We start from the raw sequence: 18,029 nt of genomic DNA on the forward strand, positions 1-18,029 counted from the left end.
AACTCGAGTAGTTACTGACTGTGAAGCAGCTAGACATTGTTGACAAAACAGAGTACACGTGTCTGGTCCTAACTGGTTTTGGTCAGAGTGTAGAGCACACTCCAGGGCTACTCTGCGGTACCCTGTCAGTCACCCAACTCTGCACCAGATCTTCTGTAGCAGTTCTCTCTACAGTGGGGCAAAGAGGGGCAGGAGATGTCATGGAGGGTCACTGCCCAGTTCTGAACAAGGGTGTTCCAATTTTCACAAGAACCAAATTTCTTGTGACAGACTTTCAAGGGCAGAAACAAGTATGTTGAAATCAGAAGGGAAATGGTGGTGTCATCCCAAATATACTGAGTGCTCTGGGGGAAAACCCTAACTTGTAGCAGTGTGTGCAGAGAAGAAGGCTGAAACACACAACACAAGACATAATGAAAAGGATGTGCCAGAGAAGAAGCAGACTAGGGCTCAAATTAAGTGCTTTTTGCAAGCCCAGACTTAAATAGGTGGGCATTATTCATGACTAAAAAATAAATAAATAAATAAATAAATATCCCTTCCTCTGGACTTCAACCTGCTTTTTTTTTCTTTCTGTTTTTTTTTTTTCCCCCACATTGCTTTCAATCTTCATTCTCAGCCATAATAACCTGCAGATTAGTCGTCTTTGTCAAACTAAACATCCCCTCCTTCACAAGCCAGGGAGTCTTTTCACCCCAAAGTGCATTGCTAGGGTAGAGTGAGCTGGCAGATTTGTGGAGGGCCTGCTCCTGCACTGCAGTGAACGTGTCAGCAGAAGCCACCAGAGTCTGCTTCCACTCCCAGATCCTGCAAGTCTGAAAGTAGAGAAAAGTCAGAGGGGGCTGTGTGGGGAAGAGAGAGAAAATGCACATGATGCTAACAGGAACGCCTGAGCGAGAGGTCCTGCTGGAACACTAGGCCTCAAAACTTGCTATTGCTCCTATTGGGTACCAGAGGTGTGAGGAAAACTGTACAAGGGCAGAGGTATTCTGTGAGCAGTAACTGGGTTATGGCATTGCTCTGGTATGCAAGCTGCTTGTGCTGAATTGAAAAGCCCTTGGCTGTTGCAGTGAATTCCCTCTGAGTATGCAGGTCCATGAGCGCAGAGCTCGTGGCAAGCGTCTGGACCCACACCTTGCCAGGGACTTCCCTTTGGAGGGCTCAGGTTTCTGTTTCTGTCACTAATAAAATGCAGAAAAGAACATGCAAATGTGATGTTACATTTTGGAAAGGACATGCAAGCAAAGCAGCAGAGTAAGGCCCAAATTAGGTGCTTCTGGAAAGCCCAGCCTTAAATAGGCAGGTGCTATTCCAGGTTAAAAGTAAGTGGGGGCTGGGTGGGCATGAGAGAGAAAATTGACTTAATAGCAATAGGAGCATTCACAACTGAACGGAGTATAACAAATTGAAAAGACTCACGTAAATGGCAATGCTCTTTTCCAAAACAGATAATATACAAATACTAGAGATAAAGCAAAAAAGGTAGTAGCAAAGCTGATCAGCAGGTAGTCAGAGGAAGCCCCAGGAATCGTGTGCTCTTTAAAAGGACCCCGGGCTGAGTGTTTCCTTTGCAGAGGAAATTAATAAAATAGTTACAGATGATGGAAAAAGTTCTCATTCCTGTTGTTAAAATCAAAAGAGAGGGAAAAGAACACTGTGCCTAGAAGATTCCAAATGGAATAACATATCAAGATGCAGCCCCTCTGCCTGCAGAGCCCTCGGGGAAGCTTCACTGCTGGCTATGAGAAAACTGGTGGGTGATGTGTGGCCAAGGGAAGGAAAGGGAACCTGCTAGATTTTACGATTTTGTTGTTGTTGTTGTATCTCCATAACTACACTCCTGCAGTGTTTGATCTCCACGCTGCACAAAAGGACACATATTGAAAAGGCAGTCTCCTCCCACAAACCTCAGCCACAGCGCTGGGCAAGGAAGGGCTGGGAAAACTGTTTCTGAAAGCAGCGCTTCTCCTAGGCAGATGTTCAGGTATTGGCTTTCAAAGCGCAGAAGCCCCCCAGTAAATATTATTCCCCTTCTATGTGTGAGATGAAAGGAAGGGATGACTAAGCTGGCTCATCAGCAGAAGGAGAAGCAATGGGAGCAATGACCTCAGGGTTAGGACACTGGACTAGAACTCCAGAAGCATAGAAGCCAAATCCTAGTTCCAATGGCAGCTCCTTGAGAGGGGGTGTAAAAAAACCCACCAACACCAACAAACAAAACCAAAAAACCCTTCCTCTCTGCCTGGTTTCATAAGTCTTCCTGGTGCCATCATTTCCAAAGAGGAGGCGTTAACCCAGAAACTCACCTGAGAAGCAACATAGAGGCCTCTGGCCAGAGGAAGGGCAACTTGCAACACCACGCACAGCCCAGTGCCAGGCGTTCTGAGCTTTCAAAGCTGCAGCCTTGCCCCATCAGCAACTTAGAAGCAAAAGTCAGCCCTCACCCCCAGCCCCCACATTTCCTCAGGCAAGCAGCATGTAGGCTTCCCTCTCCCCTTGGGCGTTGCAGGGGGATCTTGCAGCAAGTCAGGTAGATGACGAGGGATGCATCAGCACAAGCAGGTGGATAAGCCAGAGCTAACACAGAGCAGCACATCGGCTAGGAAGGGCATCAGTACCTCCCCCAACAGCAGTTCTCTGGTGAAGTTACTCAGGCAACCCCCAGAAATGACTACAGGCTGTCCAATAATTTCAGCAGCCCATCTCAGTTCCATTTAGGTCAAGTTTTCAAGTCCTTGGTGCCCTTACAAGATCTGACAACATTTAAAGCTGAAGCTGGGATTCTACAGCAGTCCCCAGCTGGAGCCTAGGGGCAGGTCGTTGCCTCTCCTGTGTGGTTTCTCTGAAGCTCTTCCTTTGGTGACTAGCTGACTGATTCATCTCATCTGCAGCACACACACATCAAGGACTCCTTTGTACCTCTAGGCAGATGGACCCACAAGGCTAGAGCTCCCTGCTCTCACAGATGGGAAAGAAGTACCATGCCCCTGCAATTTCCAGAAAAGAGAGTTTTGATCTCTAGCCCTCCAGAAGAATCACATGTTCAGCAGCTACTGGGGGCAAAATTACAGGCCTCTAGAGCCAGAACCTGGAGGCCTTGGGAGCCACTGGATGAGAGCAGCCCTTTGGCCCGGCAAGTGCAGCCGTGCTCAGAGGCACTTCCAGGAGAAGAGCCGAGAAGGCAGGATTCCTGGGCACTTGTTAAAGAATATTGGACTGAAGCTGTCTAGAATTCATCGCTTAGCATACCTTGCTTAGCATTAGTAGCTAAATTTGCTGAAGCCTTAGGCTGCAAGCCGTGAACTTTCAGCTAGATATTAAGTAAAAGAAAGTCCCAGAGACGGTTCAAGTTCAAGTCAGAGAGATAAGGGGGGTGGAGGGGGCTGTAGAGAGAAAGAAGCAGTTCAGCATTAAGGAGCACAGAAGAAAGAAACAAAGGAACCACAAGACTGATTGCAGAGGACAAGATAAGGAAGTAGAAGAGCCAGACAACTATGCAAGAAAGAAGTAATCACAAAGACTGGTTCTGAAGGACAAGAGAAGGGAGTAAAAGGGCCATCAACACCTATGCAGAAGTGCAATAAGAAGTAAAGAACACACCTGGAAACTACAGAAAGGACCAACGGGGAACTGGTAGACCCCAAACTCTAATATTATGATTGGTTCAGAACTATGGGGTGGATACTAGACTGGAAGGGTATAATTACCCAGGGATTTGTTCAAACGGGGTCCCTCTTTGGAGGCACCCAGCTCGAGCTGTAATTACCACATGTGTGTCATTAAAATTTATTTTGCTCTGATCTGACTTCGGACCTCTGCCTCAGCAGGAATCTACAGTCAAACCCTGTTATGGTGACTAATTTTCTATAACAGCTCTGGTGGATTGATCTTGCTACCTAAGGTCACAAACACTTCAACTGGAACTTGTCCACCAGGTGTGACATTTACACTGTTCCTCTGGCACACAGATTCCCTAGCGGCACATGGGATCACGCAACATGTCCCTCGGGGAAAGGGCCAAAGAGAGTCTCTATGCAGCATCATTTTTTAAAGAGAATTTGGGGAGGACTGCGGTTCTCGCAGACTTTAAAGTAACAGAACATCTGCCCTGCACAAATGCACAGAAACATACCCACCCCCTCACAATCACACACAGAGTTTTCCTTTGTGTAGAGTGGCATTATGATGCCCAGCTCTGAACCCTTCTACTTTCCCTTGGCTTACAAACATCACCTGCCCCAGGGAGCAGGTGTTCTCCTGGCAGAAATGCTGCCTGCAAGTGCTCCTCTGAAGCTGCACTGGCAGGTCCCAGCAAGGGTACAGAGTTCACAGAATCACAGAATCACAGAATGGTTGAGGTTGGAAGGGACCTCTGGAGATCGTCTAAGTCCAACCCCCCTGTTCAAGCAGGGAAAAGAAAATTTCCACTGAAATGGAGCCTCCAAAAATTCCTCGACACTTGTGCCTGTTCCTCTCCACAGAAATCTTTAGTAAAAGGCAAAAGATTTATATGATCTGAAGAGAAACCAGATTTCAACACCTTGCCTGCTGTGTTTAACAGGAGCAAGGACTCCAAGGGCTGCAGGATAATCTATGGGCAGCACTGCTTCCACCACCAGCAGCAGCGTGCCAGTGCCCTGAGGGGCAAACCTGTTACTCCTGGCCTGCGGGTTTGCTGCATTGTCCTCTCCAGAGTTCACCTCCCTCAGGACTCACAGCGGCCCCCCACTGCATTGCCTGGCAAGTTCCTCCACTTCCCAGATGTTTGAGCAGAGTAAGGGCAAAAGAGGGAAAAAAAAAAAAAAAGCCCATAAATTTGTTTTCTCTGAGGACAACTGTTTAGTTAATATATTGCACTCAACTCTAATTATAATTCACACGATAGTTGCCTCTAGATGTAATGGTCAGCTTTATATATTCTTGGTCAGCAAAACTGAACTCACAGTCCACTGAAATATTACTTTAAGTCCTTTCTTTTCATAACTGTAGAAGTATTGCAAATGTTGAAAAGAAAATCCTTAAATGTTTTGCTTCTGTGTTCATTGGAATTTTCTTCTTACAACAGCATCATAGCTTTTCTCGTTGATGTTTAGGTATTATCTGGAAATGCAAAATACTTTTCTTTTCCCCCTTCCCAGCTTTAGACTTCCTCCTCAGTTCCTACCAGCAAATTCTGGGAGACAAAAATTGCAGGAATTTAAAACAGAGAATGAAAAGGGAGAAGAAAAGGCTTTACTGTCAAGTCTTGCCTCCTGAAAAAACAAGCATATGCAATACAGCAAAGAGGAACAAAGAGGCAACATCTAAACTGTATTAGTCCAGTCTCAGATTTTGTGCTGAAGTTTCCTCTTGTTTGGCTCCCCTGTTCTGTTGTTATCTCTGTTAATATGTCCGCGGTGTTGGAAGTGCCCTGCAAAGACACCACAGTCTCTTGTGGAGATTTTGTACAGCTGAGATATCTCTTTTACATAGTTTACTGTCTCGTGGGATTGTGTAGGGACACAAAACTTGCACCTGCTTTGATTTTTCTCACACTAGAGCTCTTACTGCTGTCTTAGATTGAAAGTGTTTTGGTTAGGAGAGAAGGGTTGCTGTTTTGCAGGTGGGGGCACTTCTCCATGTTTTTGCCCTATGCAAATTTCTTTTTTTCTTCTTTTTTTTTTTCCTTTTTTTTTGTTATTATTACAGAGGCTGTCTATTCTATGGTCCCCTTCCCAGGAACTGGCAAGACAGTGCTTGCTCAAGCTCTTGCTAATGAATGTAGCTGGGGTGACAGGAGAAGAGCCTTCGTTATGAGAAAAGGTGCTGATTGCCTAAGTGAATGGGTGAGAGAATCTGACCAACAGCTTCATTCTTTACTTGAGCAGGTAAGGGGGAGCTAAGGTAAGGTGCCTGGGAGCATCTTGGTATCTCTGCACTGTAGTTGCTCTAGTATGTCAATTGTTTTCTTATGCTGGTGGCAGCCAAAACTGGAGGCAGTACTCATGTGTTGTCTAAGGCATGCCTAGTAAAGGGGGATCATCTCTTCCCTTGCTCTACCAGCTCCGTTCCTGTTGATACAGCCCCGTGCGCTGCTAGCCTTCGTCCCTGCTAGAGCATGCTGCTGGCAGATGCTCCCGCCTGTCTAGCAGGCCCCCAGGCTCTGGTCAGCAGAGCTGTCACCCCAGCAGCAAGTCCCCAGCCTGCATGGCCACAGGGGTTAGTCCATACCAGGCACAAGACTTTGCATTTGTCCCTTGCTTCATTTCATGAGGTTCATGGCTACAGGGATGCTGTGGAAGATCATGTCAGAAGTGCTGCTAAAGATGGGATAGGATAGCTACCAGAAGCTACTGCTTCTAGCTATTACTGCTGAGGTTTGATGCTTCCCCTGTAGATCAGAGACATAACTGATGCAAACCAGCATCACCACCATCTGTAGGCATGTACACATCTACTGTCAGAAGACCCGCCGTCCTCTATTCTGAACTCATTTTTTTGCCTTATGCTCCATTCTTTCTGAGTTTGGGCCCAACTTTTCAGTGCCCTTGCACCTCCTTTTCTCCACCTAGATTCCACCCTGCAAAACCTGGCACAGTGCCCTGGGAGAGGTGCATCCCTGCAGTGCCTGTCTGATATGAACTGGAGTAACAGTGGGCCATCCTGTGTCCTAACAACAGCTCCCCTCTCCCCACAGCATGTCTCCGTGGAGCCCCAGCATGCAGGCCTGAAGGGTGCTGGGAGCAGGTCGCCTGGTGTCCCTTCATCCTGTGCTGCTGGGCTCCAAGCACACCCCCAGCACAGCTCTCACAGCAGCAGAACTGCTCCAGATCTCTCCCTGATTATACCATTGTGTTGGGTGACCTGACTCAAGGAATAATATGGCTGGGTATGTTCTGCATGCCCTGACATTGAACAGAAAATCATGCCATGAAACTGTAGGGTTGTTATTTACTGGAGCCCTACATGTATACCTGCATTTTTTGGCCTGGTGTGATGTTCAGGTGATTCTCAGGAGAAGGCAGCAAAAGAGATGCTGCACCTGTTGAAAAATCAAGGAGGATTTGGAATGAGAAGCAAGGACTGAGGGACTGCAGATGATTACAAGAGAAGAGAAAGCAAGAAAGGAATGTTTAGAAACTTTCTTTTCAGACTCCAGGTGCCAGAGAAGGTAGTGATCACTAATGCAAGTCCTGAGAGGGTATAAAAGAGAGGCCAAGTGTGCCCGTGAACACAAAGGTCCCCCTTAGATCTGACCACATCTGGGAATGTTGCAGGGCCTGCAGTGTGAAAGGCAGACAGTTTGGTGGCAGTGGTTAGACAGGATTTTTCTGGTCCAAAGGGGAGGGTGAAAAAGTACGGCTCAGGAAATGTTTGTATCCTTCCAAAACTGATATAAACAGAACTGCGCGCCTTGCCATACATGTAGCTATGTCTCTTCAGACTGTGAGACAAATTCATGTTCTCTGGCAGCTTGCTAGGGCAGGAGCCCCCAGTGTTTTAAACTGAGGTCAGCCAGATGACGCTGCTCAGGGCAGCTTAATCAGCACAGTGCCATTTGACTCCTGTACATCTTTTTCTCTTTTTCTTTTCTTTTCTTCTTTTCTTTTTTTCTTCTTTTATTTATTTATTTGGTACCTGGATTCAACAAGAGATTGCTCCTAACACAGAGACATGACAGTAAATGCATTTAAGCTTGAGGTGGCCCTTTCTGTCTTAGACATTAAAGAGTGTATGTAAGCTGTATGCAAGATGCTTGATGGAGTCAGGCATTATTCATGGGCAATTTGGGGGTATTCCAATTCTGACCTCAGTTAATCAAGGCTCCTAAGACTTGTCTTATGTCCCAGAAATCAGCTTCCAAGTTGTTCTAGTTTCTCAGCAGAGTCAGAGGAGAACAGTCATGGTTTTTTGAATAAACACCACCAAAGGATACACTTATACTCTCTATATCAAATGAGCATAAGTTTTTGTTGCTGTTTTTTGTTTGGTTTTTTGTTTGTTTTTTAGGAAGAGATAGGGTCTTAAGTATTCCTGGTGCATTTGTGCATGTTACATCCATAGCTAATTTTACTCTACAGTAACATCACATCTTGAATTACCCATCTATCAGCTAAGTCTTTTTCTCTAGGCAAAAGAAACCTTGTGGTAATTTCTTCTTCCCTGTTTTTCTGAAACACTGTAGAAACAAAAATTGATGGAGAAAAAAAAAAGGCGCATCATCTAAAAAAAAATGGCAAGATCTTATTTCCCAAAGTGCAGACTGTAAAGCCAGAGGTACCTGTAATACAGATGTCATGTGGAACTAGCTCTTGCTCCTGTCCTCTCTCCAGGTCAGCAGATATGACTGCTCTCATTTCCAAAGTCTCAGCCTCTCGGGGGTCTCGAGGAAGAGTTTCCCGGAAGGATGGAGTGAGTTGAAGGGGAGGTGAGGCTGCTGCTCTTCTTATTGATTTCTGAAACATTGTGTGGGCAGGGGCAGACCAAAGACCAGACCATATTGCTTCCCTGGGACTTCTTACCCCATGTGTGGGGAATTTGCTCATACCATGGCCACGTGACATATGGGCACCAGAACAGCTCAGGTAAGCTGAGACCCTGAATTTCAAAAAGCTGCGTGAGAGGAACACCAAACAATCCCTACACAGCAATGGCAATAGTGCCAGGTGTGTTTGCTGCAGGCTGTGAAACACATCCCCAACACTGGCTGATTAGAAAAATCAGCTTAACTCACAGGTGCTCCTTCCCTTGTGAGTACTTCATTCAGGGCAGAAAAGGCTTTTAACATTGTTTCATGTAGAAGAGCAAGGCTTAGGAAAGGATGACCTAACGGGGTTGGGGGCTGGTGTCTTCTAGGAGCCCGTCCCTCTAGTCAGCATTCACTTCATGATGGAAAACTTGTCCCAGAATGTCCACTCTCTCTCTCTTCAAGTTGTGTGTGTGCCACCGGAGGCTTTTCTGACCTTTCACTCCCAAAATAGGCAAAGGCACCCCCAGAAGTCACCCCTTCTCCTACAGACAATCTGCAGTCTGTCACCACAGTATCAAAGCCATGGGTTCAATCCCCTGGTATTTAGGTTAGCACTCACCACTCTGCTCACAGTGGAGTCACAGATCCTGACCTGGGAAGATCTGGGCAAGCTTGACCACATCTCCTAGCCCCTGGCTCTGGCAGCTGCCATGGCCTCCCATGGCAGTGGCACATGGCCAGGCCTTGGGTTGGATGAGTGCCCCTTGGCACAAGGGAAGCTCCCCGTTGTATACACACTCCCCAGTGGAGGGGCAGCCGTGCTGAGCCCACAGCAGTCAGCTCACAGCTGCTCTGTGCAGTGCTGGGCTGTCACACAGAGCCAAGCAGGCAGAAGTGCTGTGGTTCAGCTGCCTTTGCAACTAGCTGAGCAACTAGCTGCAGCAAAGCAAAAGCAAGGAGCAGCTGGTTGCCAGGGAAGGTTCAGCTCACAGGCTGTGCTCACTCCCAAGCATGGGTATCCTGGACCTTTCTGCATGTGTCTGCCTCAGGCTCTGCTCTCTCCTGAGGAACTGGCAGCAGTGACAGCTTTCCTTCTGCCTGTGTGGTATGCGCTCTGGTCATCTCAGAGCTCCCAGTTCTGCCAAGAGCAGTCAGCACAAACCCAACAGCTTTGCAGTCATTCACTTCTGCTTCCATGCAGGGCTGTGAAGGAATAGATGTTGCTAACATGAGATAACTGTCCTCTCTTCCTCTGGCAAGTGGCACTGCCTGTTTGTTCAGTCGGTTAGGGAGGGGGGCCTTGGCCTCTTCAGTCCCTCCACCCCTGGTATCCCTGGATCTTACAAATTCAGTGCCATGAGTACAGCCTTAGGCAAAAAGGATGCACTTTCCCTGTTTTGAGGCTGGCGTCCTTCTTGCCCAAGATTTCAAAGCTGAAATGCAGAGACAGCTCAAGATGCAGAAGTTACATGTTGCAGTTGTTAAGTGTTATCTGATAGGATGTGTTTTGTTGCCATTGACTTTGTGTACTTTTATACCTATCATTTGCTGTGCCAGCTGCTAGCGTGGGGCAGTACTGGGCCTTCTAGGAAAGCCCAAAGAAAGAACCCCCCTGAAAGTGCCAAGTTTTTCTCAAGTAAGGCACTGAGCTATCATCCTTGCACTGGCCCATGCAGGTAATGCAGTGGTCCTGAACTCACAGCACAAGCCTCTCACTTGGCCCTGCAGTCAATGTCTTTTGCTATGTGGAATATTAAATAAATGGAAGTGTTATTTATTTTCCCCTGTAGGAGCCAACCAGCCCTGTCAAGACTTCACTTGCTTCTGTGGTCTGAGAGAAAGGCTCTGAGATTGCAGCTACTGTCCCAACAGAAAGCACTGTCTGGCCCCTCTGTTCCAGCCGTACCAAATGCACCCTGGCAGCGCAGGTCCCAGGCACCCGCCCTGAACCCCCTGTTCTGCTAATCGTCTTGGTGTCAGCCAAGAGGTGCCCACTCCCTCAGTCCCCAATCCCACCTTTGGCAGAGGGTGCTGCCACAGTCATCGGCCACTGAGCCAGGCTGGGCTGCTTGGGCTCTGTGCTGCTGCCCTCTGCCTTTTCTTTTGGGAAGGCCAAGGCAGGGACAGGTTTGAGGGAAAGCACTTGGTTGTTGACTGGGGGGGAGTTCCTACTGTTTCAGCCCATGACTGTCGAGCAGAAATAAAACACATGTGAGGACATGAAGGAGCTCCGGATCTCAGCCACAAGAGATGTCATGTTGTGGTAGGTAAGGGGATTTCAGCTGAGGACAATGCGTTTGGGAGAGTGATTGTGAAACCACTTGTCAGGCTGTTCATCTAAATCTATCCAGTACCCCTGAGCCCCATTCCATACCCTAAGCCCTACCACTAGCCTTTAACCTCTTCCCCTCCAACAGTCCCAACCTAAACCCCTCACTGCTAAGCCGGAACACATAACCCCTTATCTAATCTCAAGATCCCCACTAAACTCCTGATCTCATGCCCTGCTTCCTATCCATCAAAAGTTAGCCGATACCATGGCTTTCATTCCTAAGACTCATCCGGAACTTCAAGCCAAAATCCTGTGCTGAAAAGCTAGCTCATACACTATTGCCTGACAAGAAACCTTGAACAGAACACGGAACGTGCTGCTAAGGCTTTAAAAAATCACTAACTCTCCTCCTTAACTCTAACAAGAGAGATCTAATGCCTATGCGAATCCTGCACAATAATCACAGAGCAGAAAGTGTAACTTGGTGCCTGAAGCCTAATGCATGAAGGTAATACTCTCACTTGTAAGCTCTAATCACATTCCTCAAACCCCAGATCCTTCCACCCATCCTCAAAGGCCACCTGGAACATGTTTCACCCCTGAGAGACAGGGGAAGGCCAGGGGCTATGTGGAGAGAAAGCGCATGGAGATGAGAGGAGAGACGAGAGGCAAGTAAAAGAAAGCGGCAGGTGAAGGTATGAGGGCTGGGCTGTAGGTTGTGAGGTCACTTGTGCTGCAGGAATCTCCTTGGTGAAGAGCATGAGGCGGGTATTGTGAGGTGCTCAGAGGAAGGTTGAGGGGTATGCCAGGATTTCTGAGAGGTTGTGGGAAGGCAGAGGCAGGGAGAGGTTGTAGAGAGAGCGCTTGGGTGCTGATGAGGAGGTGCTCTGGGTTCCCTCTGTGTTCCCTCAGCTTAACATGCAGGAGGTTGAGGCAGACGTGAGGACAGGAAGGGTTCCCCGATGTCAGCCATCAGAGAGGACATGTTCTAGGGAGGTAAGGGGCCTTGAGGTAGTGGTGCTGGCGGTGGGAGAGGGCCTGGGAGAGTCCCTGTGGGAGGTCCCTACCACAAGCCGTAGCACTAACCTGAAGCCTGACTCTGCCTCCTTCCCTCCTTCCACTCTTCTAGTCACTAAGGCCAAACCCCAGGTGCTATGCTGAAGCCTCAGTCTTTGTCTGCTTCCCCAAACTCTGACCCTGTGCCAGAAGCTAATGCCTAACCCCCATCACTCTCCTTGAGAGGCTAGTGTGTACGTGAGCCCTCAGCCCCACTCCAACCCAAAGCCCTCTGCCAAAACTCTAGCCCCTACCCCAAACCCTCAGCACAAACCCCCAAAACAACAACACTCACACAGCACCCAAAAGCTTTCCCTCTTCCCAAGAAGCACAAAGGCCAAACATTCCGCTGATGCCTGAAGCCTAAGCCCCAAAACGCTGCTCCCCAGCAGCCCCTAAGCATCCAGGCATCTTGTAAGCATAGCTGGAAGGGGATTTAGTGCATGAGAGGGAGAGGAAGGGCAGGGCCTGTGGGGTGTTGGAGTGAAAGCGATGGAGCTGAGAGGAGAAGCAGGCAAGAGGGAGGTGCAGGTGAAGGTGTGAGGGCTGGTCTGTGGGTTGTGAGGTCATTTGTGCTGCAGGCATCTGCTTGTTGAGGAGCATCAGGCGGGCATTGTGAGGTGGTCAGGGGAAGGTTCCGGGGCATGCCAGGAGGTCAAAGAGGTTGTCGGAGGACAGAGCTAGAGGCAGGTTGGAGGGACACTGCTTCTTTGTTGACATGGAGGTCTCTTCTGTTTTAGCACTTGGCTGCCCAAGGGAAGAATGCAACCTGTGAGGACATGAAGGCTCCGTTTTCTCGGACACCAATGCCTCCCTAATATCATCTATGCAATACAAAGCGCTCTCCTAAGTGCCGTGCCTGAACACTTGACTCTTCTTCCAAAATTACAGTCATAAATGTGGTGAAGAAATGGTATCCCAAAAGGGCTTGTTGCTTTGGTTTGGTTCTCCATGGGCTCAGCTTGATGTGTTCAGTGTCCCACTGTAACCTGTTTGGGAACGAGGTTCAGATTCAGGGTTTGCTTTTTGGGCCCTGTGTCAGTGGAGATGGTGAACGATCCCAGAGTAGTTTTCCTGAGGCTGTGACAGACCTGTGGGGGCTGGTGATGGCTGACCATGTTCCTGGAGAGGAAATAAGCTGCCAGGGGAGCTCAGAGCATTTCCGGGAACATCACACGGTGGGGGTGGGCAGTGGGTGGAACCCCACAACACAAAAGACCTTCCGACATGGAATCACCAAGCGGTAAAGAGCAAACTCAGGAAATGCATAGGTAAAGGAGGGCTCCGCAGTCCCAGGAGAGGCAGTGGAGACCCAGCAGGCTCAGGGAAGAGAGGCTGCAGAGTCGTCCCTTGTCCTCTCATTGAAATGCCGTAGGCTGGCTCCAGTGCAGCCCCATAACATACCCTGTGTCCTCGGAAATGCTGCCTGGTCCCTCTGAGCACCCTCCACAGCCGCATAAAATGGGAGGCGGGGACTGCCAGTGGCATGATAATCATCCCTTGGGGTCTGCTTTCTGCTCTGACAAGAATGGGCACTGGGGAGTCACCCCCTGGCCCTGTGGCACCACCACTGGCTGTCTGCTGAGCAGCAGTGCTTGCACAGAGCCTTGCAGGGAGCACAGGGGAGGGGGATCTGGAGCAGATGGCCAGGCTAGCGTGGACACCCTCATCTGGGGAAAGGCTTTCTGGGGAGCAGGGACGTGCCTGGAGGGGAATAAGGGAGTGGTTCCCAGGAAATTGAGAAGTGTCATGGGTTCTTTATAAAAACTGCTAAGGATATGCATATGATCAGCAATTGTAATTTGTGGACACTGTGTGGTTCAAATCTGAATGTGATACAACCTGGCAACTCTGAGAAATACCTGAGTCTTCGGAACAACCCTTGGGTTGGACTATCAAGACCAGAGTTGCAGAAGAAACTTAAGTCCTGGACATTGTTCGTGTTTTCAGAGGATAAGTTGTCAGAGGGCCAGCTTACCCAAATAAATGGACAAATACTTGATGGGCAATTTTTCTCACGATCATGTCACCACCACCAGCTGACTTAGGTTGGCTGGGTCACCTTAACCTGGAAAAGGGACCTATATATAAGGACATAGGTGTTTAATAAATAGCCACGTGCCACATCATCTAATTAGTGATGCTCATGAATGGATGAACAAGATTCTCCCTGTCCCTATCTACCATCCAGAGAAACCACAGCCAAGGGAATGGGCTTGGTGCAATCAGTGGGGAAAGAAGACCCTACTGAGATTGACTCTAGTCTGGCACTGAGACGAGGCATGAGAGGTCTGAATGGACCTCTCTGAAAGGACATGAGAATAAGTGGGACACTACTCTGATGTTTTCTTCACTCACTTGGCTAGGTAGGGTTGATCAGGTGCTGGGCATGGCTAGACAAACATACTGACCTGTCCACACTCGGCCAGTCCATTTTAAACTCTTTTCCCTCATGCTTCTTTCTCTCCAGGCCACTCTGATCCCTTTCCCCACCTTTGGTCCTTCTCCTAAAGATCCCTTAAAGTCTCACACATTCCTGAAGTCCCCTTAAAGTTCTACACAGTTCCCAAATGCTCTTGTCCTGCTTCCCATGATAAGTCCTCTACCCCTTTAGGCAATAACCCCTTCAGTCCATGAGGCTTTCAAGGAGAGTCACGCGGGTGGACTCATCTTGGAGGGTAACACTCCTTCCAAGACCCCAGGGACAATGGGCTAATCGCTCTCCTTTGACGGCCCTAGGAATATCCAAGTCAGGGTGCCCCTTTGCACTCATTAGGTTACTGGCATTCCTCTGCCATCACTGTTCACCTGTTCTTTGTATTCATGGTGACTAGCCTTCAAACACATAAACTTACAGTTTAGTCCAGTGTTCGGCCCATACCTTCTGTAAGCGTTAACAAGCCACATAAACTATATGCAGAGGAGGTACTGTGCAGCTCTGGACACAGTGTAATCTACTTTTCCATAAAATGTATTCTTATGAAAAACAGACACTGGCTAAGGTTGAACGATAAGAAAACAGAAGTAAATGGGAGAAGACAGGAAGCGGCTTCTTGGTGACCTTGCCCCACCCCTTGCAGTCGACTTCCGAAGAAAAAATTGGATCTCATTTTTGCTCCTGTTGTAGATGACTGCATTAATCACTGCAGATACCTCACAGTAAAAAACAAACAAACAAACAGACAGACAAAGAGCTACTATGGGGTTAGTGGCTAGTAGAACTAGACGAGGAGCTAGCTGCAGGTTTTAGGTAGGTATATAGAGTAGTGTAAAGAAGGAAGGAGAAAGCAGGAAGGCAGAAGAAAAGAAGTCACACCACCCTCCTGTAAAGGGTATTCTTAGAACCACAGTGAAGCTCTTAAAATATGGCATTATTATGAATACAAAAGAGCCCATGTCTAAAACCAAAACCAAGCAGCCTGTTTTCACAGAAGTATGAATCGGAGCAAGACAGTAAGGAGATTTCACAGAAGGTCTGGCTCAAGTCATTGCCTCTGCTGAAGGATACAGCACACATGCGGAATGGTGGATTGCAAGGAAGCTCTCGCATTGTCTTTGGCCAATTTTAAACAAATATTGACTCTTAAAGACCTAAAAACACTTAAAAGATCTCAGACTCAAAGAGTGGTCTTATGGGAAGAGGAGATCAGGAGCCTTGGGACACAGTCTCTTACAGTATCCAGCCTGGAGCATTGTTTAGGAGAGTAAGAATCTCTTTTGACACCTTCAAGTACACAGCATGAAAAATTTGCACTGAGGGATTACTTGAAGCCCTAAGAGAAATATTTATCATCATCATCATCATCATCATCATCATCATTAAATAACATTGTTAAAAATGATAACAACAACAATACTACAGGCAGCCTTTTTAAGGCGTATGGTAGGACTCTAAGCATGGAATGTGTTGAGCAAATAAGTATTGTGTGCAACATACCTTGCATGTTAGTGAAGTTTATGAATATGTGGGGGGGGGGGGAGAAAAAAACCTGTAGGACAGGTAAGAATCAAAAGATCACTCCAGCTATTACTCTTAGTCCCCATCACCCAAGCTTACCTTACCTTTAAGCCCTAAGGATCAATTCTGGAACCTTTCTTCAAATGGAATCCACCATTCCCACTCATTTTGAGATTAAGGGAGAGATTCAATTTGAAATTAAGACACCTAAATTTGGGGCTCCAAATGTACATTCCTCCCTGTGAGACAAGTGCCTAAACAGCAGTTTTAACCACTGTGGATCTAGGCAATGGGGTGGAATTCACTTGCATAAGCACAGGTGTCTAACACCATCTCAGGTGCCCTAGGATATCTGACATCCATACAGGGCTGGTGGATCTGGCACAGGACCCATGCCTTTCTGGAGCAGCAGAGAGACACCAGCTGAGATATCCAGAGTATTTCAAGTGGCATGGCATACATGTCTGTATGTGGCCAACTGAATCCCATGGAAAGAAATGAATCCCTCCTTGTCTATCAGCTTTAGGATAAGACGAATCATGCCCTGACTTCTCTTGACAGCTCTGACTGGGGGTGGGATTCAGCTGCCTAAAAGAAAGAAAGAAAGGAAGGAAGAAAGGAAGAAAGGAAGAAAGGAAGAAAGGAAGAAAAAGAAAAGAATCAAGTGACATTTGAGGGTAAATCACTCTAATAAAGGTGCTTTTATTAAAGTATCACTCTCTGGAGCTGCTTCTCTTTTCCAGTTGGATGAATGAGAGTGGCTGTTCCACGAACATACATTCATCTTTATGCACTGGTATTGCCCAAGATAGGAGATGTAAGGCCATATCCAGTATGTAAGGTTTTTCTGAAGGGACCCAGGCTGTTGGCAGTGAAAAGCAGATTTCTGCACAACACATTCTTGAGCCAAAAGCACCTCTGATTGCATTGTCCATTGCCTACTACCCCACACAAGCTGCAAGGCAGAACATTTTCTGTGCTAGTAACTCTCTGGAGAAAAGTCTTTTCTTTAGGGCACGCTTCACCTCCACATTCCTCAGGGTGTAGATCAAAGGATTGAGGACTGGCGTGACAACATTATACATAAGCGTGGCTATCATTGTCCAGCTGGCTGAACTCCCTGAGGAAGGTGGCACATAGTTAAAAATAACAGGGACATAGAGTAAGGCCACTACTGTGAGATGGGAGATGCAAGTGGAGAAGGCTTTCCTCCTTCCCTCCTTGGACTGGACTTTCAGTTGGAGGAAGGAAAAAATGTATAGGTAAGAAAAGAGTATGAAGACAAAGGGGCCTATCGCAAGACTTCCTGTGATGATGTTGAGAAGGTTCAGGTTGAGCTGGCTGCTACTGCAGGCCAGTCTCACCAGTGGCTTGATGTCGCAGAAGAAGTGTTGGATGTGGTTGGGGCCACAGAAATGGAGCCGGGAGGTCATGACTGTGTGCATCAGAGCATGAAGGAAGCCAGCAGCCCAAGTGGCTACAGCCAGCTGCAGGCAGGCCCGTGGGCTCATGATCAGGGTGTAGCGCAGGGGGTTGCAGATGGCCACATAGCGGTCATAGGCCATGACAGCCAGAAGCAAAGCTTCACTGCTACCCAGGAAGTGGAAGAAGTGGAGCTGGCTTAGGCAGCCAGTGTAAGAAATTCCCCGGTGCCCCGAGAGGAGCCCAGCCAGCACCTTGGGCACGGTAACTGTGGAGAAGAAAATATCCAGGCAGGAGAGGTTGCAGAGGAAAAAGTACATGGGGGTGTGTAGCCGGGGTTCACATATCACCACAATCATGATTGCCATATTCCCCAGCAGGGTAGACAGGTACAGCAGTAAGAACAGCATGAACAGGAATTTCTGTAGCCCTTGAAGGCTGGTCAGGCCAAGGAGGATGAACTTCCTCACCTCTGTCTGGTTATCCATCCCTGCAGGGAAAGAGAGAATCACTTAGCAGTAACTTCCTATCTTTCTATCCTGAGCTGCTGCATCCATTTCCCAGAGTCCTCTTCCATAAGATGCATCATCAGCTGATGCTGCCTCATGAATGGAAGAGATCAGGTACTGAGTCTGGAAAGGGACATGAAATAATTCCTTGATTTTCCACCCCAACTGTTTCAAAAAATACTAGAAACTTTTGTAACCTAGATGACCAATGCTGATGCTGGAAGTGCCACCTGTGTACCAGCTCACTGAAAGGAATGGCATGTTTGAGAATAGCAAGAAAATAAAATTATGCAGAAGGAAGGAAGGAAGGAAGGAAAGGAAGTTGGTTACCTGATTTGTAAGTGAAGATCATTCTGAAATCCT

General features: G+C 47.7%; 2 protein-coding genes and 1 non-coding gene across 3 annotated transcripts in view; all 3 read right to left on the reverse strand.

Moving 5' to 3' along the window:
* The window catches only part of LOC136996504 (SUN domain-containing protein 3-like), a 512,910-nt gene that overhangs the window by 444,370 nt on the left and 50,511 nt on the right, over positions 1-18,029 (reverse strand). The window lies entirely within an intron of this gene.
* LOC136996533 (U5 spliceosomal RNA) lies at positions 4,421-4,534 on the reverse strand. The gene has a single exon (XR_010887580.1). It is a non-coding gene; the product is annotated as a U5 spliceosomal RNA (small nuclear RNA).
* Positions 16,677-17,645, reverse strand: LOC136996437 (olfactory receptor 12D1-like). The gene is made up of 2 exons (XM_067317360.1): positions 17,084-17,645; positions 16,677-16,966 (listed from the first exon to the last, which is right to left on the reverse strand). Exons 1-2 carry the CDS (start codon positions 17,643-17,645, stop codon positions 16,677-16,679), a joined length of 852 nt encoding a protein of 283 aa, XP_067173461.1.

Source organism: Apteryx mantelli, unplaced genomic scaffold, assembly GCF_036417845.1.
Source record: "Apteryx mantelli isolate bAptMan1 unplaced genomic scaffold, bAptMan1.hap1 HAP1_SCAFFOLD_40, whole genome shotgun sequence".
In the NCBI taxonomy this organism is placed as follows: domain Eukaryota; kingdom Metazoa; phylum Chordata; class Aves; order Apterygiformes; family Apterygidae; genus Apteryx; species Apteryx mantelli.

What these genes read in the sequence shown, in the direction of transcription:
- LOC136996437 (XM_067317360.1), bottom strand. Translation starts at nt 17,645, where the DNA reads ATGGATAACCAGACAGAGGTGAGGAAGTTCATCCTCCTTGGCCTGACC. An exon ending in ACTGGTGAGACTGGCCTGCA is followed by an intron (nt 16,967 to 17,083) that starts GTAGCAGCCAGC and finishes TCCAACTGAAAG; the next exon opens with TCCAGTCCAAGGAGGGAAGG.